This window comes from Solea solea, chromosome 21 (assembly GCF_958295425.1).
Source record: "Solea solea chromosome 21, fSolSol10.1, whole genome shotgun sequence".
Taxonomy (NCBI): Eukaryota; Metazoa; Chordata; class Actinopteri; order Pleuronectiformes; family Soleidae; genus Solea; species Solea solea.
Window position 1 is genome coordinate 2,233,214 of NC_081154.1, and position 25,228 is coordinate 2,258,441.

General features: G+C 38.5%; 2 protein-coding genes across 2 annotated transcripts in view; one reads left to right on the plus strand and one right to left on the minus strand.

Annotated features, from left to right (window-relative positions):
• cyth3a (cytohesin 3a) overlaps positions 1–9,700 on the minus strand; it is a 35,269-nt gene extending 25,569 nt beyond the window's left edge. The window contains exon 1 of the mRNA XM_058620777.1: positions 9,395–9,700. Coding sequence (XP_058476760.1) covers positions 9,395–9,413 — 19 coding nt within the window. The 5' untranslated portion in view covers positions 9,414–9,700. The remainder of the gene's footprint in view (positions 1–9,394) is intronic.
• A 6,973-nt stretch (positions 9,701–16,673) lies between these two features.
• LOC131448634 (ras-related C3 botulinum toxin substrate 1-like) lies at positions 16,674–24,945 on the plus strand. The gene is made up of 6 exons (XM_058621244.1): positions 16,674–17,026; positions 19,499–19,570; positions 19,658–19,775; positions 21,168–21,230; positions 22,313–22,472; positions 23,105–24,945. The coding sequence occupies exons 1-6, from the start codon at positions 16,992–16,994 to the stop codon at positions 23,233–23,235; spliced, it is 579 nt and encodes a 192-aa protein (XP_058477227.1). The 5' UTR covers positions 16,674–16,991; the 3' UTR covers positions 23,236–24,945.
• The last annotated feature ends 283 nt before the right edge of the window (positions 24,946–25,228 follow it).

Genomic DNA, 25,228 nt, shown 5'->3' on the forward strand with positions numbered 1-25,228 from the left:
TCAGGTCTTCTAGAAAGAGACTTTAGTGTCTGTGGAACAGCATTCATGAAAACCTGAGGGCAGAATAAAGTGTTAAAGGTGTTTATTTACAGTAGTGCCTTAAGATAATGTATGTTATGATTTGGCGCTATACAATTAAATTGAATTGAATTGAATTGACAGTGGTTCTCATCGGTTCAAACTTGATTATGTATCAGGAAAAGGGGAAAAAAGTCCATCCGACACGGATCCTAAGACTGAACTTGGTATATCAGCTAATTCCTAGTTTTATTGAGCTGCTTTTAAATTGTTGGTCTGAATTGAAATAATTGAGGAGCAACAATTTGTCCCTTTGCGTGAGGAGACACTTGAGGGAGTTGATATCGTGTTTAATTATGAACTAACCTCTTGGATCATGAGGAGAATGTGGGGCTCGAGGAGCTGAAGAGCTTTCACACTGATTGCTCTGGTTAATCTGCAGTTTTGAGAGCGAGACCCCCTGCTGTGAGTGCAGTGGTTTGCATCTGAGGTGGTCTCTGCACTCCGTGTCCTAACTCGTACGACACATCTGCTCAGCATCAGCCCTGTGTCAATATTTGATTCAGCATTGCCAGTAGAATCTGCGGGGGGGCGGAGAGAGCCTTCTACTGCCATATGCTGGCAGCCAAAGTAACTATCATCTAATGATTTGATCAGCCTGAGAGTGAACTTCAGGGATGCATCCAGGCAACAATTAGGGGGGTATTTCACAGAGTCAGCGCAGTTTGTTTTTAAATCCTTGTCAAATGAAATCACTACAGCATCATTTGAGATCTCGGCCGACAGGAGTGGAAGAAACAGAGGTGAGAGAAGAATAAATTATTTCCAGACACCTCTGCTGCGCTGCTTCCTGCAGGAGTCAGGTGCTGCTGTATGTGCCTGAATTTCTGTGCTGCAGATTTGTAGCGTGGGAGCCATTTTAAATGTTCAAATTCATGCATGAGAATCAACGAGAGCAAATGAGTCTCTGACAAAAAAAAAAATGTGCAAAAAGCCAGCAGGAAGCAGGAGACTGGAGCGACTGGAGCGACTGTACGACTGTTCGGTGCAGCGCCGGCGCCGCTGTGTGATGGTCTCCATCCTGATGTTTCCAGGATGTTCCTGTGATGCTTGTGCGTCTGCCTGCAATAACAACCCAGTTTGGCACAAAACAATGAATCCCATTCTCATCACACTTGATCAGAAACAACAGCGACGGGAGCCACACACAACGCTTTTGGTCTCTCTCTTCTATTGGTTCCAGGTTCACTAGAGTTCCCTAAAGTTAAATATCAACCTGATCCACGACGACCTGCTGCTGGTTTCAAGACCTTCCATGAAAAGCAGATGGAGTTGTGTTTGAAACAGAAGAGTAGAAATACAAAAAAAGGGGGGGGGGACAGGAAATGAAGCAACAGAGCGCCAGGACGTTTTATGAAGGTGAGAATGAGCTGGGTGTGGGTGTCTTTCTCCATTTGTGTCAAGACAGAAGCCAAGAAATACACGCCTGTAGCCTGCAGCCACTCTGAACCTGTATGGTCAGCTGGAGCCTGTTTGCCGCGCATTACTCCGACGCAGTACGTCTCTGCGATCCTTAACGTCCCTCACAGTTTCCTCCCTGTCTCCCACTCATTTCATTTGTCCGGCCTTTTGTCTCCCATCTGCTCTCCGTCTCACGCTTCGGGATCTTCCCCTCCTGACAGCTCCAAGCTATAACTCCAGGCAAAGCAAAACATTTTATTCACAACAGAGATGTTGTCTCACTAAAAGCTACAATGCCTTGCTTCCCCCCCCCACACACACACACACAAACTGCCATGGAGATGGGAACATGTCGGAAAAGCCTCCTCAGTCTCTCTCCTAATCAAGTCCATATGTAGTCTCTCAACACTCGGGTTTGTTACGAGCTCAGACAAAGCTCTGCTACGAGTCTGTGTTTGTGTGTTTGTCTTGTTGCATGTGGTGGTATAATGTTCCCCACGTTTAATCTTCTAACACTGTGCCACAAAAACCCATAATCTTGGCAGTCAAAATGAATTTGTGCTCCCTCCAGGTCTCCATCTCGAACGCAGCCAGACGACGTTGTAAAAGAGAGAGCACTTTTTTAACACGTAGTTTGGCATCTGTGTCAACACAGGGAAGAGTAATGTGTTTCACCATGAAACACTGCTGACGCTCACTCCACTCTACGAGCATTCAAATAAACCGAGCCCACTCTCCCCTTCCTCTCCCCTGTCCCCCATTTTTCCTTTCACCCCAACCTGTCTAGGCAGATGCCGCACATCTTTGAGTCTGGTTCTTCCAGAGATTTCTTCCAGTATGTTGTGATTTGGCGTTTTACAAATAAAATTGAATTGAATTGCTTTATTTTAACAGAAAATGTGTTCAGTAGCCTGATTGTTCAAGTAAGAATAAATGTTTAAAAATGGTAATTTTAGTAGCTGGTTTCCATTCAAATGTTAGCCGTCAAATATCGATATATCGTCGACCTTCCTCGTGCAATACAATATCGATACACCCTAGCATATATAATATATAACATTATATATAATATATTATATAATAATATAACCATTAAACTGGAATTACCACAGTCAATACCAGTCTTGTATAAAGTCCCTTAAAGGGATAGTTGAGTAAAAGTATGTTAGCAGAAAATGACTTTGGTTGAAGTTGAAGTCACATTTTTATATTACTTAAGTAAAAGTCTTAAAGTTGATGACATTTACTGTACTTAAGTAGCAAAAGAAATATAAAATGTACTTTTTAGTTTCAGAAGTAAAAGTATTTAAAAAGTAAGAAAGATGGTGGCTCAGTGGGAGGACAAGTTGTCTTTCAACTAGACGGTTGTGGGTTCAATTCCTGGCTCTTGTAGTCTATATGTATCCTTGAGCAAGACACCTAATCCCATGTATAAATATAGACCATTACCAATGCTTCCTCTGATTTTATTTGATAGTAACAAAGATAGTTATAGGAAATGTAGTGGAGTAAAAGTACACAATTTTTGTTGTTGTGACTTTTAAAGCTTTGAAGCTTGATTTAAAAAGTAAAATTGTGAATCAAATTGGAATAAACTTGAGGAAAATTAGACTTGAATTGAATATTTTACCCAAATCTCTGAGCCCTACATCAAACACTTAATCAACCATGAAAATGGATGCTGATTAATTCTCTTCTAATCATAAATTAGACTCATTATTTCAGCTCGGATGCGTTTTTTACTCGAGCCATACGTGAAGCACCTCTCCAGAGAGTGACATTAGACAGATGTAGCCTGCAGATGCAGAGAGAGGGAAACAGATGTGTGAGCTCCGTTTCATCGCTGTCCAGCCATTCAGCACCAAACACTTACGTTAATCCAGCCAGACGCCCTGGGAGAAGTACAGAGCTGCAGAGCTGCAGAGCTGCAGAGCTGCAAGCCCATACTTTCCCCAAGTGACTATCTGATGTCCTCCCACACACTCCGCTACAGCCACAACAAAGACCAAACCTTAATCACACCAACTTCCACTTCTTACCAAATAATCCCACTCACTGCTACGAGCCTAGACGTCAAGAAACAATACGTACAGTGAAGGGATTTTTTAAAACAGGTTGGGTTTCATGTCTGGTCTGGTGAATGTGATATGCAATAACACGCTTAAGTCTACGCTTGTACAGGGGCGGAAGATTCCTGGTAAATTTTAGTCTGGGGATTTTAGAAATATTCCATATTGGAAACTTTCCATGGGAAATTTAAAGAAAGTGTGTCATGTACAAATATATTGTTTTGCCCTAATCAGACATTCACGCTGAATGATACAATTAAAAAGCGTGACGCAGATTTATCATGATATTCTCATGATTTTTAAGTCATGATACCATATTATCATATTTAAGTCAGGATACGATATAATCGCAGTACGATATTATCATGATATTTAAGTCAGGATACTATATAGTCACGGTACGATATAATCATGATATTTAAGTCAGGATACGATATAATCGCGGTACGATATTATCATGATATTTAAGTCAGGATACGATATAATCGCGGTACGATATATTCATGATATTTAAGTCAGGATACGATATAATCGCGGTACGATATTATCATGATATTTAAGTCAGGATACGATATAATCGCGGTACGATATATTCATGATATTTAAGTCAGGATACGATATAATTGCGGTACGATATTATCATGATATTTAAGTCAGGATACGATATAATCGCAGTACGATATTATCATGATATTTAAGTCAGGATACTATATAGTCACGGTACGATATAATCATGATATTTAAGTCAGGATACGATATAATCGCGGTACGATATTATCATGATATTTAAGTCAGGATACGATATAATCGCGGTACGATATTATCATGATATTTAAGTCAGGATACGATATAATCGCGGTACGATATTATTATGATATTTAAGTCAGGATACGATATAATCGCGGTACGATATATTCATGATATTTAAGTCAGGATACGATATAATTGCGGTACGATATTATCATGATATTTAAGTCAGGATACCATATTATTGCGATACGATATTATCATGATATTTAAGTCATGATACAATATTATCGCGATATTGCGACATACTGTGTGTCTGCAAAATCATTTGTTGCGATAAACTTGCACAACAGCTTTTGAACTTTTGAAAAGTCCAGGTATTTTGCAACCCCAGTAAACTCAGACGTAAAAATGTTAAGTTTTCCATCATTTCTTTGAAAGGGAGATACTTAGGGTAGACCAGTCAGAGAGCGGAGACGTGTAATCAGTGTTCAGCAAACAGACCCGGACCCTGAACGCACCATTAAAACCTTCTCACAGACAAAACAAAGTCACTAATTGTTGTTTTCGCACACACATTCACACTTACAGTGCGGAGAGAATAGAAGAATGGAAGGAAAGGCCTTTCCCTTTTTTCCCACGGTCAGATAGAGAGAAGAGTGTCGATTGACACGGCGAGGTTATCGTGGCACTCACACAGGAAATGTGCTCCGGGAAACCTCGCAGGGACTCCATGAGCAAACTTTTCTGCACATTTTCATTCACGCTGTTAAGGTGAATTGTATTCGTTTCAACGATTTAATACCCCTGACACTAAAAAACAGCTATTTACTCAGCCCGTTAATCCCTCGACTGGAGCGCCGTGGAGCCGCTCTAAAGAAGAGAAAAACGCCAAAAAAGTCAAGTGTTAAAATTCATGGCCTCCCTCCAGCCATTCAGCGAGGCCGTTTCTGCTTCTGTGTTCTTTCCACTTCTCATTCCAGCGATACAATGACGCTAAAAATAGACACATGACTAATAAAAAAACACTTCTTGGAGCCTGTTGCTGATTCTCAGGCACTCTGAGGTTCAGACTCTGTCTGCGCGAGCAGAGGAGCGCCCACTGTGATTAACGAGCACAGTAAACTCGCACTAATGAATTCCATGCTACAGCTGAGTCCCACAAATAACACACAGTGGCACAGTTTATGTAGAAGGGATGAGCCCATACCATTCTCTGGTGGTCAGCAACCGGCGGCTCGTGGGCCAAAACTGGCCCGCTAGAATTAATATCCAGCCCGCTAGATTAATCCAAAAATGATTGAGTTTTTAAAGATGTATAAAGAAACCTTTTTTGAACCAACACATCTCTTAAATGAACAATTATTGTACAGGATTGAATAGTTTAGATATGAAAAAAATTGGCTCTTGTGCTGAAACTGGCCAAAATCACTTTTGGCCAGATCAGATATCGGAAAAAGAAAAAAGTCAAATCTTATATAATCTGCAAAACTGTAGAGTAAAAGCAGCTTTGAGTGGTCATCAAGACTACAAAAGTTTAATATAAATACGAGGGCCCTATGATTTCTTAATCTCGCAGAATTTGTCAAAATGAGGTTCATGCACAATCTGACTAAGCTTGTACATGCAGGAGAAATCAGATTATGAATCGCCATATCAAGGTATGTTAGTCAGACTAAGACTATAAACCAAATTATTGTCTTATTCTGACTAAAATCGGACTCTTAACATGTAGTATGTACATATATGTAGTATGTAGTATTAAAGAACAATGACAGCTACAGATTCAGGGCGAGAATTTGTCCAGAATTTAAGAAAAAGGGGCCACACGGTTGGTGTAGGAGTGGCCTTTGCAGCAAGAAGACCCTGAGTTTGCAACTCGGTCGGAACAAGGCACTTTCTGCATGGAGTTTGCATGTTCTCTAGTTTCCAAAAAAACAAAAAAACATGCACATTTTCGGGCAAATTGGACACTCACAATTGACTGTAGGTGCGAGAGTGTGATTGGCACCATCGCCCCCTCATGTGGAGGATAAAGCAGTAGAAGATGAGTGAGTTTTTTATAAAGGCTCCACGTTAACCATATTGATTTCCATGGCAGTTCTTAATCTTAGTGTATAATGGCATAATGGTGTGGAGCAAATGAAAGCCTCATCTTTGACCACATGTGGCACACACACACACACACACACTGTACTGTACGCGCAGCCATGAGGTCACTCACGCGGTGATAATGAGCACATGTGTGGGTATGAATGCCGTGAATAGCTTGGACATCATCAGCCTTTCATCCCTCCAGGCCGGTGTTGTGATATCAAGGTGAGCGTGTGAACAATGTTAAGTGATGCGAGCCAGACGTCGCAGGAGTGTGAGAGAGTGTGAACCAGAGCTCGGGCTTGATTGGTTTTTAACATTTATGGTAAGTTATTTTAATGATCCACATTCTGATCAGGTGACGCTCTGACATCCTGTCCCAGGATTCAGTGACGGACAGCGTAGACTCATCGGTGAGGGTGGACGTGCGCTGATTTGTGAGGGGATGACATTTACGGCCAAATACGAGACGTCACGGTTAAAGTTACAGAGTAGATAAAGGTCAAAACCTAAATAACTAAAATGTCCCGCCGCCCTCAAACACGCACGAAGAAGTAGAGGTTTATAGGCATAAAAAGATGACATTTCAGCCACATAAGTGCCCAAAATACAAATGAATTATCATAATTTATATTTAATGTAGTTTAAAACACAATAAAAGTTAAATCTCATGAAGGAAAATGTTAAGTTGAACACAAAAAACTAACAAATATAAGTTAAGCTCAATGAAACAAGACACAATGTCAAGGTTTTGGAAACACTGATCAATATTGTTTAACATTTTCTGAACCACACAACTAAAAATGAATTAAGAAAATAATGGAAAGATGATCGATATAGTATTTTATAGGTTTTTTGTATGTATTTACATATTTTTACTACTTGCTGCTATTACTCTATGATAAAAACAATATATGACATACTATGTAATATAATGCTTATATTTTAAATATATTTAAAAATGATTGATTTGTTTGAATATAATATATTCAAACAAATCAATCATTTTTAAATCGAAATCACAGTTGAAATCAATGCAATTATCAAATCGCAAACGCTGCAGTTGAATTATTCTATATTTGATTGTTCTGTGCCTCCATACAATCTCATACAATATCTTAAAGTAAAGCATCTTTGCATTACAGTATAACAATTCATATTTTTCATGGTGATGATTTGTCACTAAAACAATTATTGCACTCAAATTAAACTAGAAAAATCACACAGAGAGTGGAGGACAAGTAGGACAAGGTGAGGGAGGGTAAAATGTGGAAGTCGAGACGATGAGGGTCTCTGTTCATCTGCAACAGTTTAACTGACAAACTCTTATCAGACCTGTATTTACACACCACACACACACACACACACACACACACACACCACCTTCCAGGTCTTTTGAGTCCACACGGCGGTTTGGATTATCTGGTCAGGAACATGTGTGTGTGTGTCTGTGTGTTCTTGTATATGTTACTTTGTGAGGACCAAAATTGTATATAAACCAGGACATTTTCCATTTTCTTTAAGACTTGGTTTTAGGGTTAGAGTTGGGAATATATTATGTCTATGATGTGTCCTCACTATGAATGAAGTGCAAACATGTGTGTGTGGTCTTGTATTTGTCATCACACGAGGACGTTTTCTGGTGTCAAACACTGACCTTGTCAGGACCTGTAGTCCTCATGGAGACCAAAACCTAATGAGGTCCTAATGAGGCAGAACCTCATTTCTGAGGAACTAAGATTTGAATTGTTGGTTTGATGAAGGTAAAGGTTAATGGTTAAGGTTAGGGATAAGGTTTTGTTTAGTCTGTCCAAATGAATGGAAGTCAGTGAAGTGTCCTTAAAAGGATAGCTATGTGATCCTGTGTGTTTGTGTGTGTGTGCGTTTCACCCACTATCACATGATAATAAACCTGCAGCCACCGTGAGAGCAGTAATCATGGCGGGACATGCAGCTGCTCTGGATCAGTTCATTCACCTTTATCTCAAAACGACACCAACTACAGCCTGTACCTTCACCTACAGTATCACTACACAGTACCATCAGTACTTAGTGCTATTAAATAATAAGTTCAAGTAATGTCTGTGTTATAAATTTGACGAATGAAAGAGCCAATTTAATCCATGAACGTGACAAACGTTTGGTTCTGGACTGAAGATCAGGCAAATAAACAGAACATAAAGATGCCACCTTATACTAAATATAATCTAAATCATCTTAAATGTTACATACTGGACCTTTAATGAACGTACTAGGGGTACTGTGAAGTATTGCGATATTTCACAGTACCCCTAGTACGTTCAATTAAAGCCGAAAAATGACCTTAAATGTTACAAACTGGAGCTTTAAAATCTGAAAACTCGTTTAAATGTTACATACTGGAGCTTTAAAATCTGAAAACTCGTTTAAATGTTACATACTGGAGCTTTAAAATCTGAAAAATCGTTTAAATGTTACATACTGGAGCTTTAAAATCTGAAAACTCGTTTAAATGTTACAAACTGGAGCTTTAAAATCTGAAAAATCGTTTAAATGTTACATACTGGAGCTTTAAAATCTGAAAACTCGTTTAAATGTTACAAACTGGAGCTTTAAAATCTGAAAAATCGTTTAAATGTTACATACTGGAGCTTTAAAATCTGAAAAATCGTTTAAATGTTACATACTGGAGCTTTAAAATCTGAAAACTCGTTTAAATGTTACATACTGGAGCTTTAATGAATGTGCAGACTGTCTCACGTGAGCATAATTACCTGCCTGTTCCTTTATGAACAGGTGTAACCACTGAGTTTACGTTGTTGTGTTGTGTGTTTGTGTGTTACAGTGAGACAACAAAAACAACATGTTGGAGCAGATACACATCCATCTGCTCACATCCATCCACACCGTGTGTTCTCCTCTTCCTCCCATCCATCCATTCATGCACGGGGGACAGGAAAACTGCGTGGCGTGGGTCATAAAAATAACAATAATAATAATAATAATAATAATAATAACAGTCTTACCGTGATTGTCCTCGTCCATCTTCCACGAGAAGGTAAAACCTGTGAAGGTGTTGGTTCTTTTCTTCTTTTTTTTACCCTCCGCTGTCAAATAGACATTCGAAGCCGGTGTTGTGTTGACGGACAGGCGGGTTGAAGGCGCGCGTGTCAGCGGCGGAATTAACGAGCAAAGACACAAATAAAACAGGGGAAGTGTCCGCGTTTTTACACTAGAAGATGGTCAATGAGTGTAGATGTGATATTTGAGTCTGAGGGAGACACAGCAGCGGCTCTTCTCTCCTCCTCTGCTGCTGCCTCCTTCTCCTCCTCCTCCTGCTTTCACATTAGCGACGCCGCTACCGCTGTGACGTCATCAAACCACGCCCACCACACACACACACACAGTTGAACACTGTTTGACAATTCCCCAGCAGCTGCCCACTAGTGGTCCTTAGTGGTATTGCTGCTGGACATCAGGCCTGAGTTTGCCATTTACACAGTATATACTTTGTTTCTATAGAAAATATACTGTATATATACATATATATGTATACAGTATATACATGTATTTGTTTTTTTGTAAAAAAAAAAAAAATATATCATACATATAACAGAAACTAATCTGATCTATATAATAAAATATTTCAAATCTATGATATAAATGTCATAATCTCTGTATAATAATGATATCATATGTTTTTAAAGTAATATTGAACGGCTTTAACTTGGACAGTGAAGTGACTGCTCAGTCCCTGCACCAAAGTCCATAGAGAAAATCACTGACTTTACGTCATGGCACACAGGAGTTGTTGATCCACTGCTGCCTCCATCCTTAAGTTCAAATGTGTTGGGGGTTTTTTTAAATTCGGCATTTATATTTTCTTCATTTGGATTTACCTAAGTGACACACTGGCATCAGTAGACCAGCGTCTCCTATGTCCCCCTGAGCTAAAAACACTGATTTTCTCTATGGAATTTGATCAAGAGAATGAGCAGCTTACAAAATGTCAGAAAAGGCAACATTCCAAACGTAGACTTTATTTTGTTAAGTGGCTTGAATCTGTTTTATCCTTATGCCCTCGCAGGAAATACATACAACCATGCTTTTAAAGACCTGAACTATCCCTTCCCTAACCTTACCTTGACATAACCTTGGTTTATGGGGATGTTTTTGTCCTCCTCAGGAAGAGACGTCTATAATGTAGGCACTTAAAGGCAGTTAGGTCCCCACAACATGAGTAATACCTATAGACCACACACAGTGAATGCAGGCTTGAGGATTCAAAAAATGACTTAATTGATAGCTGGCACTCTGCAATGTTTATAAGAGATTAAAAGTGTAATCTGTAGGTGACAAATGTTCACAAGGTCTTTTTCATGAAGTAAGAGTGGTTACATGAAGCAACCGTGTAAAATATCTGCGTCTGACCTCAAACATCCGCCACACATCATCGTCATTTCACTGATGTCAGCGTGGTCACACCTTTAAAGGCTCATGGCCAACATGGCCCAGCCTTTCCCCGTCTGTCCCCGCCCCATGCCCATGCATGTGCACTCATTAGTCACTGAGGCTTTTCCAGGGAAGAACCCGGCCACACCAAGAGTGATGTACTGACAGGAAGAGCACACAAAAGCAGGACCCAGCATGGAGTCCAGAGTTCAGGAAGGGAGTTGTGTTGAGGGACACTTTGTGTAGCACTACAGGGGGACAATGGAAGAAAGTTACAGCAGAGGAAGTGATGTGATGGCCCACCCACCCTCCATCACCCTCCTTCATCACCCTCCTCCACCCTCACGGTGTTTTGAAATCTGATCCGAACTGTGTCAAGGGTCAGAAATTGGCTTTTGGTCCCTTGTTGACCCCCCACATGCTGCACATGCTTGTTTATCTAACCCATATATACTCCATGTTACAACGTACATGTATTAGGGCCAAACTGAAGAGAAAAAAAATATTGTATTTGTTCAAAAATAAAATCCTGACAGAAAAATGTCATGATATTATAAGAAAAAGTCATAATTTATGAGAAAAAAGTCATAATTTACGAGAATAAAGTCATAACTTTACGATTAAAAAGTCACAATTTTACGAGAATAAGGTCATAATTTTACAAGAGTAAAGTCATCATTTTATGAGATTTTCAAGAACTGTCTCCGTATTTTGTGCCTCAACATTAATAGTTTCATGACACGTTCCAGTTTTAGTCAGAAGTCGGATTTTACAAATGTTCTATTCTATGTAGCTTTGTTGTCCATTGTTTGTCCAACTCTGAGGTGATGTTTCTCTCTACAATAGTAGTATGATGCTAATAAATCTAATAACCATCTGTTTTTACCGATGTTTTCGTAACTGAAATGCTTTAATTTCCATTTGGCAAGTCTTGACTGTACAAAGAGACGGGAAAGCGTCACTACTCTTTGGCCAAAATAGTGTCGTAACTGCAAATTCACACATATTGCAATGTTTCTGACTATTTTACTGCCATCTTTCCCTGCTTTTATATACATTTATTCCCATAAATGTACTAAATGTTACCCTTTTTACTATACTGTGAATTACACAGTTGTTTTTTTTGGGAAAATGTCCAGTTTTTCTTCTCTCCATTAAAACCCCGGCCTTTGATACAGTGAATATGGAAAGCTGTGCAGTTCTCCCGCCCTCAGTTTCCCTTTCATGGCACAAACACAGTACAGTTCTCTTTTACTTTGAAGGCTCACCTGCTGGCCGTGCAGCCAACATGATGTAACACAGACTCTTGTGTCCATTGTCTGAAACGGCAGTAATTACTTCAGTGTTACTGGAAATGACTGAGCACAGATACAAAGGGCAGAAATTAAACACATTTCCAGTCTATGAAACAATGTTAATGAGAAAATAGCACAATCTTTTTTCTTCAGCATTACATTATGAACAATTCAATGCAATAATTCAAATTTTTATTCACAAAAAAATTACTTTATTACTTCTTTTATCATCAAAAAAAGCACATTTCTCCATGTTAATTAAAACTGTATGAGCCTTTTCTAAGCGAAACCTCTTGGTTCCATGCTTAAACTCCCAATACATGTGTCACAACAACTTTCCACTCTGTGCTATAAATAGAAAGTTAATGGTTTCCCTTGTTTTTCCCCCTCAGAGGCTCGAGGCATAAACATTATACTGAATCCACAGCGTTGGCAGTTACAATTAATTTTCAGCATGTTCCCATAGATGCCTCCCCACACTCTCCCAGAGGCTCGTCTGCAGGAAGGAACCCAATATTCTGCATTTCATACAGCGTGATTCTTCACAAAAGACTCAACATGCACCTGGAGTTAAAAGACTTTTGCATCAGGGAAAAGGAAAAAGCCGTCACTGTTGGGAATAATATTGTAAATGCAGACGTCCGGAGCAGCACAGGAAGAGGCTCCATTTCCAGTTTTTATGGCACTAAAATGGAGGAGTCCTGCTCAATTCAATCATTTCCTCCAAATCAATGAAACACTTAAGTTAATTTATCTTTTGCTCATAATGTACATGGTATTTCAGGATTAAAAGCATTTTTCTAAATGAATTGGGTCTTGTTAGAAAACATCTAAAGAGTCTATAGCAGAGGACATCTGATCTCAGTTTCAGCCTCTTTTATTCATCTTTAAAACCATGAAAAATTAGCTCAGGCACAAGGTTATTATAGTTAACGAAACATGAGTATTTTCTCCTTCTTCTCTCTTTATTTTGCTTAGGACGTGCTACATGAACACAGTTTTTGGATTTTAAGCTCGGTACTCTTTTCTTTTCTTTTTCACACATTAAAGCTTCATTCAAACGTCATTCAAAAGCCCTGAACTTTTGTTGCACTCATCAAGGAAACGACCCTGTGCCGAGTGGAACCGGATTCATCCAGTAAATCCTTGGTCACAGTCGTGCGACAGTGAGTAAGCTGCTTCATGACCCATATTGTTTTAATGAGGAACCATTAAACCATGTGAGTTTTTAATTGTTCACTTTAATTAGGACTCACTGGTTAAAATCAAATGTTGTCTGTTCTTGGGTATTACCAGAGGTGGAAAGAGTACTAAAATATTCTACTCAAGTAAAAGTACCAGTATCATAAAATTTGACTTACGTGCAAATACTGCTCTAAAAATGCACTCAAGTTAAAGTAAAAAAGTAGCTTGTTTAAAATGTACTCAGAGTAAAAGTTACTGAATGAATTGTTTTTAATTAAGGGAAAACCTTTACAAAATAAACACGGCTCAAAGGTCAAAAATGCTTTAACTTTCTCACTCACTCAGGGACCTTAATTACTGCCAATTCACTCATTATTCATTTACCTGTCCTCAACATTCATTTACCTGTCCTCAACACTCACCGTTCCTCATCATTCACCGCCAATGTTTCCGATTATTTTATATATGTGTATATATATATATATATATATATATATACATATATATATATATAAATGTTTTACTCAGTAACGGATGTCATTTAAATGTAGCAAAGTACAGTACTTCCAAAAATCTCACTTGAATAAAAGTAACATTACACATTTTTAAAAAATACTTTAAAAGCACAAAAACCTACGCAATTACAGTAACGCAAGTAATATATATAGTATGTATATGTATACATATAAACGCATATATATATATATATATTTGTGTTTGAACCTGGTGACTTTCTTAGAAATTCCTGACGCCTGTGAAAACCATCTGCACCGTGCCATCCCATCCCACACACTCACACACACATTCCTGCTAAGACAAACACACAAGAAATGTGACACACTTCCTGTCTCACACAGGTCAGCAGAAAGTGTGTGGAAAAGAAGAGTGGAGGAAGAGACACACGGAGAGACTTTAAAGAGAGAACACATGGTGGGACAGTGGGACAGTGGGACAGTGGGACATCTTTCCACAGCAGCATGTGACTCAACACTGAATCTGCATCCGGCTGCTGCAGCGATTACTCACGTCGGCCGACTGATTGATAGAGAAAGAGCTTTGTAGGGCAGACATGGACTGTTGACAGAGTGAGGAATTCTTCAAAAGCGCTGTTTATTTACATGTTTATCTCGTACACACACACACACACACACAGTGATGCCCTGGGGGGCGGCAATAAACAAGCTGCACAGATTTGTCTGCATCCTCCTGCTCACAGCTCAGGTTAGGTGGTGGGAGATTTCACAGGCAGTTTGTGGCTTTTAAATTATAAAATAAACATGTTATTATGCGGAATTTTTGTCTGTTCTGCAACCGTGCAATACAGTAAACACTATGTACCAAATTCACATCAGATAAATTCATTTATAAAGCACATTTGAAACAACAGAGTTGCACCAAAGTGCTGTACAGTGTCAAATCTGTACATACATAGTGCGAGCATAAAACATAAAAACATACAATAAAAAAGCTTTAATGAAATCTAATGTGTCAAATATGTAAGCTTTTGTAATATTTGTACAATTCAATTGTTAAAATTGCTAAATATAACCATTGTTTATTCAGGGAAAATTGACTGATTGACTTGTTTTTTTACAGGGTAATACAACACTTGAAACAATGATAAAATGACAAAAAGACAAATATGACAAATATTACAAGGCAATCAAGTCTGAAAAAATGTATACAATAATAATGTGGGATGCAAATTTAAAGAGATTAGGTCTCAAAAATGTACCAGATGACCTGCTGGATGATTCACAGTAACGTCAGTTATCTATAGGATCATGTTACTGCAGCATATATACATATATATATATATGCTCATATTGATCATGTGGGAGCAGAAATAGCAGCAGCTCAAATACAAAAGCCTCAGTTTGACTGGACTTCCTGCTTCTCTGTGAACATTTCAAACTGAATCGATTAAAAATCTCCCCTCATTTTTCATCTTTCACTACGACAAACTCTGTGGACATGCTGTGAACTCTGGTGTGTGTGTGTGTGTGAGACTGTGACTCCAATGCTAATGAGAGCACACGGTGACACGGCTCATTACATCCCTGTGATTATTTAGAGAACTAATGGGTGAACATAATGACGTGGTGAAATGTCTCTGCATGTTTATGGACTGAGGCTGAAGAGGAGATGACTACATTACATTTACAGTGTGGCACATGCAGGACACAGGCTTTCACAGGCTTTTAACAGTGATATTTCACAATAAAATACTGTATTGTGGTGTTTTATTGTGAAATTGAAGCAGATAAATGCAGTAATTATACAGGAAAATATTTAAAAAATCACACTATATGACATAATTACTGTGTGAATTAAAGTAAAAGTAAATAAGCCAGGAAAACCAACAAACACTGTCCAAGTGTCTAGAAAAGAAGAAGCAAAGAACCAGTGGTTGTGTGACTAACTCATTGGAGATACTTTGTACAGTATGTTTTCTGTCTAATGTCTTGTCTCAGTTTGACGTCCTCATGTCCTGCTGTGTGTTTTACAGCCTCCCTGATGTTCCAGCCACACGCCTGTTTATCCTTCATTAATCTCTCTCTGCTGCTTTTACCCTCTCACCCACATAATGGTGCCGTTTATTCTGTTAATATGTTGCTGGCTGGAAAAAAAACCTGCAACATAATCCAAAGTCAAGTCTGCGTGTGTGTGTGTGTGTGTGTGTGTGTGTGTGGTTGCTATGGCGATGAATTGATGAAGAAATAAAACCATTACTGAGATGATGATGAAAGTGTGTGTGTGGGGGGATAGTAATAGTGAAATAAATTCACTATTATACACTGTTACACTACTGCCTCCTTGTGATCAAAGACTGAACTCGAAACAATGAACAATAATTGAACACGAAACAGCCACAGTTTTACCTCAAATATTAAATAAATCACTGCCATAATGTCAGTTATGTTCAACAAGACGACACTAAACAAACAAAAACAAGGAGTATATACATTAAACATATAAACATATAAATGTACACTCTGAGGGTGTAGCAAAGCATATATTTTGTTACGGTATTGAGAATATACATTAATATAACTATAACACCACTAACATTAAGAATAATTATTATCATATCATTATTATTAGTAGTAGAAGTAGTGGTAGTAGTAGTAGTAGTCGTTTTTGTAGTATATTTTTGTAGTAGTAGTAGTTTTAGTTGTAGCAGTAGTAGTAGTAGATTTCCAGTAGTTTTATGGTAATAATAGTACTGTAGTTTTGTAGTCGGGCGTGATTGTAGTTTGTGTGTTGCTGTGGTATCCGTAGTAACCGGTAGAGGGCGCGCCTTTCGGACCGGATATGACGTAAGGGCTCTCGGAGCCGCAGCCTCACAAACTGTGGGCGTTTTTTTTCTTTTTTTTTTAATCTCAATCTTGACCATCTTGACTCCAAAGTTTTTTTCCCCTGACCTGGGTGTTGCCTCCCTGGCTTACGACTCTGGAGCTTCCCGGGAGTGTCGCTCGCTGACAAAAGAGGACGAGTCAAACCGGAATAGTTTGTGAAACGACGCCATTTTTTTGAAGTTAAATTCCTTGTTCCCGTGTATTTGTTCCTGTTTGTGCCATACTTTGAAGGCCACACGGGGCTGGCATTATTTTAGCCGCTGTTAGCTTAGAGCTTAGCTAAGCTAACCGATATCAATCCGCTGTAACGTTGCCAGAGGGAGAGAAGTCCGATGCAGGCCATTAAGTGTGTGGTGGTGGGGGACGGGTGAGTTAAAATGGCTTTTATGTCTTCACTTTTCTGTCGCTTTAAACGGTCGAGTTTGGCTCACACGGCAGCGCTTTAATTGGCAACTCACTCGCGACTGTGCTCGTTGACCCAGTTAGCAACAGTTGGCTAGGCTCTGCTAACATGCTAACGTGAGCGACAGCTGCTGCTGTGGTGTCCCCGCTCCGCAGTCCAGCTGGGTCAGGCACATTTGTCTACGTGCTCCGCTGAGGTGTGACTCAGGCTGCCGTGTCCTCGCAGCCACTTTCGGATAATCCCATTACAATAAAGTTGGGGGGTGAAACTTGAGTTTGTGTTGTGTATGGGTATGGACGGTATGAGCTAAGCGTTCAGGGTGGGAATCACAGCGATTCCCTCTCGATACATGCTCCACACGATGCTAATAATATCGCGGTACAACAATTCCATGATCATCAATATATTGCCAAACAATTATAGAATGATACATCACAATATCTGCGTAACTAAATAAAGCAAAACGTCTGTAAATAGTTAAAAGCGCGGTATTTATTTATTCACAACATAGAGAACAAAGTGCTTAAAGTCTATATATTAAACGTGAATGGGGCTTTAATTCAAGATTTCTTTATTGTCATTCCAACACACATTAAGACATGAGGTCAGTCTCTCCAGAACCCGGTCAGCCCAGCAATAAAAAGAAAGAAAGAAAAGAACCAACAGTTTAACTTAAAAAATATAAATTTAAACTTTAAAACCTCTGGAGGTAAGGTGCTGTGTGATTAAGAAGGTGGTAGTGTATAATAAAGTAAAGTAAAAATAATAAAGTAAAGTAATGTAGCTTTTCTCTGACATTATCCCACTTTAAACTCCCTCTCCAAGTGTCCTTCATTCATTTGAGCAGCACCACCACAAGGAGACATAAAGTAGCAACGCCTGACAAGTGAAATTGGCAGGGTGGGTTTATTTTAGAGCACCTTCATTTATTAGTTGAAATATCGATATTTGACTTGGCATATCGTTAATTGACCCAACCCTACAAAATGTGTATTTGTGATTTAAAAAAACCAAAAAAAAAACTAATTGCAATTTATTTGAAATACAACATTTCATGCTCTAAAAATACAATTGTTCAGTTCTATGTTGTTTTTCCTTTAATCATCCATTCATAGTTTTTAGTTTCATATCTCATCAATTAAGCTCTGTACCATTTGTCTATATAACAGCAATAAAAATCGCCAGTTTGTATAAATATGAAGTGGGAGTATGTAGTCCAAATGTGTTTTATTATCATTGACAAAAATACAGCATTTCCTGGATACATATATACAACATATTCAACTTACCATCAGTAAGTAAATGTAATAAATAACCAAAGCTTTCTTAATTTCATTCACCTTTTATTATTGTTTGACTTTTCCATTATCACATGGAGCAGTGGTTCCCACAGAATGGATCACAGGAGTTTTTTTGAGGTTACCACACACATTTTCAGAATTTTTCCAACTTGTTTAATTACAATTTATGTGTGTATGTTTCAGATAACATGTGTAAAATTGAGTGTTATTTACCAAACGTCTCTTGGAAATGATTTGTTTACCAATTCAAAGTGACATATGGTTGTAAATGAGTCGCTAAATTATGAACAAATATGCTCTTGTCTTTTATATATTTATATATTGTTTGTCCTCGTCTAAAAGTGGTTTCCCCTTTTATAGAACATTTGGTAAACACTGACATGGAGCGCATTATCATTCCAGGAAGAGAATACATTTCAGCTATTGACAGACGGACGACTTTATTGATCCCTTTGGGAGGTTCCCTCGGGGAAATTAACAATTATTTGATTTTTAAAAACAATTAATTGTTTGTGATTTATGGTTATGTCACTTTGAAATATATTTTCAGATACATAAATATACATTCTTATTGGTTTTACTACGAAACGTAAGCATTCAAGTCCTTATTTTCTAACTTGTGATTTAAAACTGCTGCTAAATGACATGTAATGTAAATACTGAAAATGTCCATCAGAACTAGTTTGATATACTGTAGATGACGAGCATTTATACTGACTCATAAAAGGATACAATCAAACACTGTACCAACACCCTTGTGTTATACACCTTTATCTATTTTACTGGAACCTCTTATCTGTTCTAAAACGATTATAAAAATACTCTTAGTTGCCGCTGTAATATAATGGGCCGGAGGAAACCAATGGATCACCTCTATGGCATAAGCACATTATGACGTATGTAATGATAGGTCACAGCTATGTTAAGAATGAAAATGAATGTTTGTTTCCTTGTTGAGGAAAGGTTTCGTCTCGCATGACTTGATAAACCTGTTTGGTGAGACGGGTTATAAATTACAGCACACTCAACATAGTTTTAATATCACAGAAGAATAGTATTCTGTAATTAGTCAAATTGAAAATATATTAGCGATGATCACAGGTTTGTCTTAATTTACTGTCCTGTGTCTTTCCAGAGCTGTGGGTAAAACATGTCTGCTCATCAGCTACACCACCAACGCCTTCCCTGGAGAGTACATCCCCACAGTGTAAGAAACACTCACACACACAGCTCACATGAACTGACACATGTTGAGTGTTTAAAAATCTTTAATTTTGACCTTCATTTCCCACAGCTTCGACAACTACTCTGCCAATGTGATGGTTGATGGGAAACCGGTGAACCTGGGTCTGTGGGACACAGCAGGACAGGAGGACTACGACAGACTCAGGCCTCTGTCCTACCCACAGACGGTATGTACATGATTCTAAAGCGATTAATGCGTTCATTTTTTATTATTGTATTGACTTCCTTTGGTGTTTATTGACATTAAAATGGAATAACAACAACCAGAAACCATGGAAATAAACACAAATCTAAATCCTTTGCAAAAAGGCTGTTTGTGAACATTTTGAAAAGAATTGTGATGTGATTCGTGATATATTTTTACATCATTCGAAAAACATATTTAAAATTATAACGGTGTAATATTTGTGCAGATCTTTGAGCAGATCTTTTGAGTTCTCTACACTCTGTAGAATAAAGATGTGTATAGACAATCATTAATCTAAAATGATATTTTGACAGACATTTTAGCTTACTTTAGCTTAATACTTCCTCTAGAGGGCACTGCCAGGTTGCAGGCATCAACAATCATGACGACTATTGAAGAGGTTATTTATTGAACTCCAACCGAAATAGACAGAAACGCAGGAGGATTTCACCGTCTTGAATGGGAGCTTTTGTCTCATGTAGGCTCTTTGTCTGTTTTCTGACTGATTGGACTAGTGACTCTATACTGCCCCCACAATTTCCTGTGGTATTGCTGAATTTTGCCCGTCTTTGAGTATAAATGGGCCATATTGGACTCAGTGACTCAAACGTTGGGCGTCTGTACTTCCAACAGGCAGTTGATTCAAACAAGCACAGTCTTATAACACTAAGTTTTTATTTATTTCTCTGGATTATTCTCTTGGCTTTTTCATAATCATCTTAAGAGAAACTAGAGGATTTCTCCCACCTCTAATTCACGCAACTAATGGCCGTCTCTGTCCACTGTCCATCAGCCAGACAATGTTAGCATGCACTCTTGTGTCCACTCTGCCAGCACTGATTGGGAGTTATTCACTGCCCTGTAATTCTTAAGACGAGAGTCAGTGCGTTCAGCGGAGTAGAGCGGAGTAGAGCGGAGTAGAGCCATGTATCCACAGTACCTATACACAGTGTCTGAAGCTCGGCTAGAGGAAGTGAAAGGGAGCTTTTGTTTGCCGTCTTTGTCCTCACACCAACAGACTGGTCTCTGTGCCAGAGACTCGCAGGGAGCTGAAAGTAGCTGTGTGTTTAGAAAACCAACCTCAGTGCATAGTGAGATTTGTGGGTCTCGTTTAATTAGTTTATTTATGGGTTTATTTGACATGGACAATGTACATGGCCTGATGTTTTAATTAGCTCCCTGCAAAACAATTGTGTACTTAAAGTTTCAACTTTGAATCTTTGGTAAAACGTTGAACCTTAATAAAAGATGGTCAAGTAAACAATCGGGAGTAATGACGTAACTTAAAAGCACTTAAACAAAATCATCGGCATCTTTTGATAATGTTTAATGTTGTATTGAAAGCTCTTTTGTCTCTCTTTTCCCTCCTCAGGATGTGTTCCTGATTTGCTTTTCACTCGTCAGTCCAGCTTCTTTTGAAAACGTCCGTGCCAAGGTGAGAACTCTTTTTTTTACTTTTGCTTTTAATAGTAATGTTTGTAATGGGTTAGGTTTTGTTGTCTGATTGATTGATTTGCCCTTTTAAACCAACTCCCAATCATTATTTAGGGGGTGGAAATGCACATACCCTCACTTTTTGTTTCACAGAATTTTATACTTTTTTATAATGAATTTTCCGTTGAATACAGTTCAATCAAAATCTAGCTAGTGTCATAAATAAAGGATGACCATCTCATAGTGAATGTCCTGCTATGACCAAGTACACCAACAGTGTTTTATCTTATTTACGAAATGGCTCCTTAGCCTATGATTATTCACTAGCTGTCATCACAAAGTTTACATTTGTGCTGCAGCTAGTGATTGTTTTCATAATTGATTAATCTGTCTATTATTTACGTGATCCCATGAGAAGCCATTTTTCCTTTTTAAGTTGTTTGACAAAATTTCGTCAACTTTCATGTTCTCAAATGACTTGTTTTTGTCCACAAACCATGAGTTTGAGTGTTTTAATTCTTAAACAAAATAGATTTAATTATCAAAATAGACTATTTTAATAATTGATTAATCTTGGCAGCCCTTGTCTACATATTGCACATAAGTTTGCATCACTTATGTCGCACAGTGTGATTTCTTAGAATCAAGATTTCTGAAATCAGTCTGTACGGGGCGTACCAGGATTTCAGTATATCTTGCAAAACTGATTATGAATGAGTTTCTGTTTGACACGCAACTAAGGGACTGTCCACAACCTTTTGTCCAAAGTTTGAAAATAAACAGTCTAGGTCTCGTTGATTTGGACATTTCATTGTGGAAAATGTCATATTTCTTTTTCTTCTTTTTTTGTTTTATATAAATTGAAGAATTGATTGGTTCAGTGTTGGAGAAAGTTTCGTTTCTGAGTTCCTTAACAGCCACATCATGCTGAAGTTGGACAACAACCAGGAAACTGAGAAACAAATCCATTCTTTTGGCAACGCACCCACATTCCACACAGTCTTCCGTGTTCATATCCATCTGCTTCCTGCTGCCGCTCACACAGACACTCACTCTGTCTTCCTCCTCCTTCTCTTTCTGCAGTGGTATCCCGAAGTGAGACACCACTGCCCCAACACGCCCATCATCCTGGTGGGTACCAAGCTGGATCTGAGAGACGACAAGGACACCATCGAGAAGCTGAGGGAAAAGAAACTCGCTCCCATCACCTACCCTCAGGGACTGGCCATGGCCAAAGAAATAAGTCAGTTCAAGCTCATTCACGTATTATTCTTTAATATCTATCTATATAATACATTAGTGTCATCTGTTTAAGTTGTGAGTTGAAAGCCATTTTGGAAGTATTTTGGCATTTTACCTAAGCTACTTACACTCATGACTAGAACTGTTTGGTATGGTATGCATATTTTGCGCTTCCATTAGGAATAGTACCAATATAACCAGCCCCAACTGTTCCATTCTTTTGGTGCCCTTTCCGTTCGGGTACCAGAGTCATGGTACAGTATGGTATAGTATGGGTGGAGCTAGACCCCCGACAGTGATCTGATTGGGCGACAGAAAAAGGTGACTTCCATCAGGCACAGCGCACACCCCGCCTACCAAGTAAAGATAGGGTTCTCAGTCGAGGCGCAGGCCTAACCGAGGGTTTTACTGCTCCATACCATACTGTACAAAACTGAACTATACCATGATGGAAACGTGGTCCACTGGCTAACGCCTAACTAATTGAGTTTCATGCGAATATTTCATTGAAATAGTTTGTTTCAGGAACTTTTTGTGTCTATAGTAACTGAAGTTATGTAATATTTCTGCACAGTATGATCCTGTAATTAAATGTACTACATCTCTGTTTTTCTCTCCTCCTATCACCACCAGGTGCAGTGAAGTATCAGGAGTGCTCAGCTTTGACACAGCGCGGCCTTAAGACAGTGTTCGACGAAGCCATCCGGGCGGTGTTGTGCCCCCTGCCCATGAAGAAGAAGGGCAAGAGGTGCAAATTACTGTAGAGGAGGTTCACAGAGGAACGCTGACACAATTTAAAGATAAATAAATAAATTAACGGTTTCAGTCAGACCTTTCCTACTAAGAGGGGGGAAGGTAGATGGTGGTATTTGGGCTCCCTAAATATCTGCACACTTCATGCTTACAGAGAGAAGCTCTGGTAGCTCAGACTTCCACCTGAAAGAACTGCACAGATTAATGCAGACTACGAGGCTACGTTCAGATTACCAGGCAGATTGTTTTTTATTTTTTAGATCAGATGAGAACACTTAAATAAGAATTCATGCTGCTTGTCGCCTCCACGCATGTGCCCGAGATTTGACGTCATCGACCTGCACCACAGAGTCGTGGGGAAATCAAATGAAAAAAAGAGGAGAGTGTCGTCCTCTAACGCTAAATCTCGCCTCCACTAATCTGCCGGCGACGGCTTCCGTTTTGAGTTTCCTCTACTGGGATCAATAAAGGTACATTCCATCTTATCTTTTCCCGCTGCAACACTACATGGTCGTTTTCTCTGTCATTGTTAATGACGCGTGCAAGAAAGGTTTTAGTGCGACAAATCTGATCTGGTAATCTGAACGTAGTCCCCCGAGTGTCTGTCTGGTCCTTTCAGATTGACAGGAAACACCATAACTTTGCTAAAGCCTTTTTCGGGGGCGGGGGGAATTTTAAGGTTAAAGGGTTTCAGTTTTTTGACATTGTGTCATTTATCGTAGAGAAACACTACTTTAAAATGATAAATAAATAAACGTGAGTTTATCATAGATTTTACTCTTTTTAAAAAAAAAAGAAGAAAACTGAAGGTGGTCTTGCACTGCGCTCTTTCCCTCACTCACACAAAATATTCCTGCTGCCTTGATTCAAATTTAAAACTTTCTTTTCTTTTTTTAGAAGCTCAAATCTCTTTTCTTTTTTTTTTATTGTCAGCTGTTGTTTTGTTTACACGAGTCGTAGTCGCTCCATGAACACTAACCCTCCATCGATGCAGTCCCGGAGAAATGGTATAACACTTAAATCACTGAATTGACTTGTTTTGCAGCAGCTGATGAGTAAAAGAATTAAATAAAAATATCTGATAGTTAAACTGTATAACAGGTAGTTATTATCTCTTTTTTGTTAATTAATCACTTTATCATGCTTTTTTTTGTCACTGTTTTAAATTAATACAGTGTTTTATGACTGTCAGGCGTGTAAAGGTGCAGTGCAGCCAAAGTTGTACTGGCTTTGTCTTTTTTTGTTTTCTTTTAAAGATTTATACCCTTCATTTCAAATTTTTACTCTTTTCTTTCCTCTTTAAAAAAACAAAAGTGCTTTGAATAATCAGGCATTTTATTCAGTATGTGCTACTATTGTTAACAGTATATATAACCATTCAATAATTATTACACCCCCCTTACCCTCTCATCTATTACTGTTTTCTGAAGTCTGCGAGCCAGTGAATGAGTGATTGTAAACTCATTTGTACAATATGACCTTTAGCAGCGACGGTGGATTCTTTGTTTATTTGAAATGAGCGGTGATCAAAAAAATGGCTCCGGTGCTCGGGGGGGTGGGCGGGGGGAAATCACTGTAAATCTGGACTCATGTTTATCAGTGTTTTTCGACGGCACGGAAGAAGTGCGCACACCAATTTCCTGCTAAATGTGGTTTCATTTTCATATAGTAATATGCTGATTTTTTTTTTTTTTTTAAACAAATAAATTCATTGAAAATTCTCCTCATTTCTTTTTTGTATCTTCTGCCCAAACACATAATAGCCTGCAAATATTTATATTATTTAGCGTAGCATGTAAAATACAGTGTATAGCTAAATCACAACATATATTATTTTCATGTGAACATGGGGATACAAAAACTCAGATTAATAATCTGTCCACTTGACTTTATCTTTCAACACATTTGAAAGGTTTAGCTTCACAACAAAGTCTGTAATTATCCATCAACACAAGTAACAATTTACAATGTATTAAAATGAACAAATTTCTATATATTAATCAC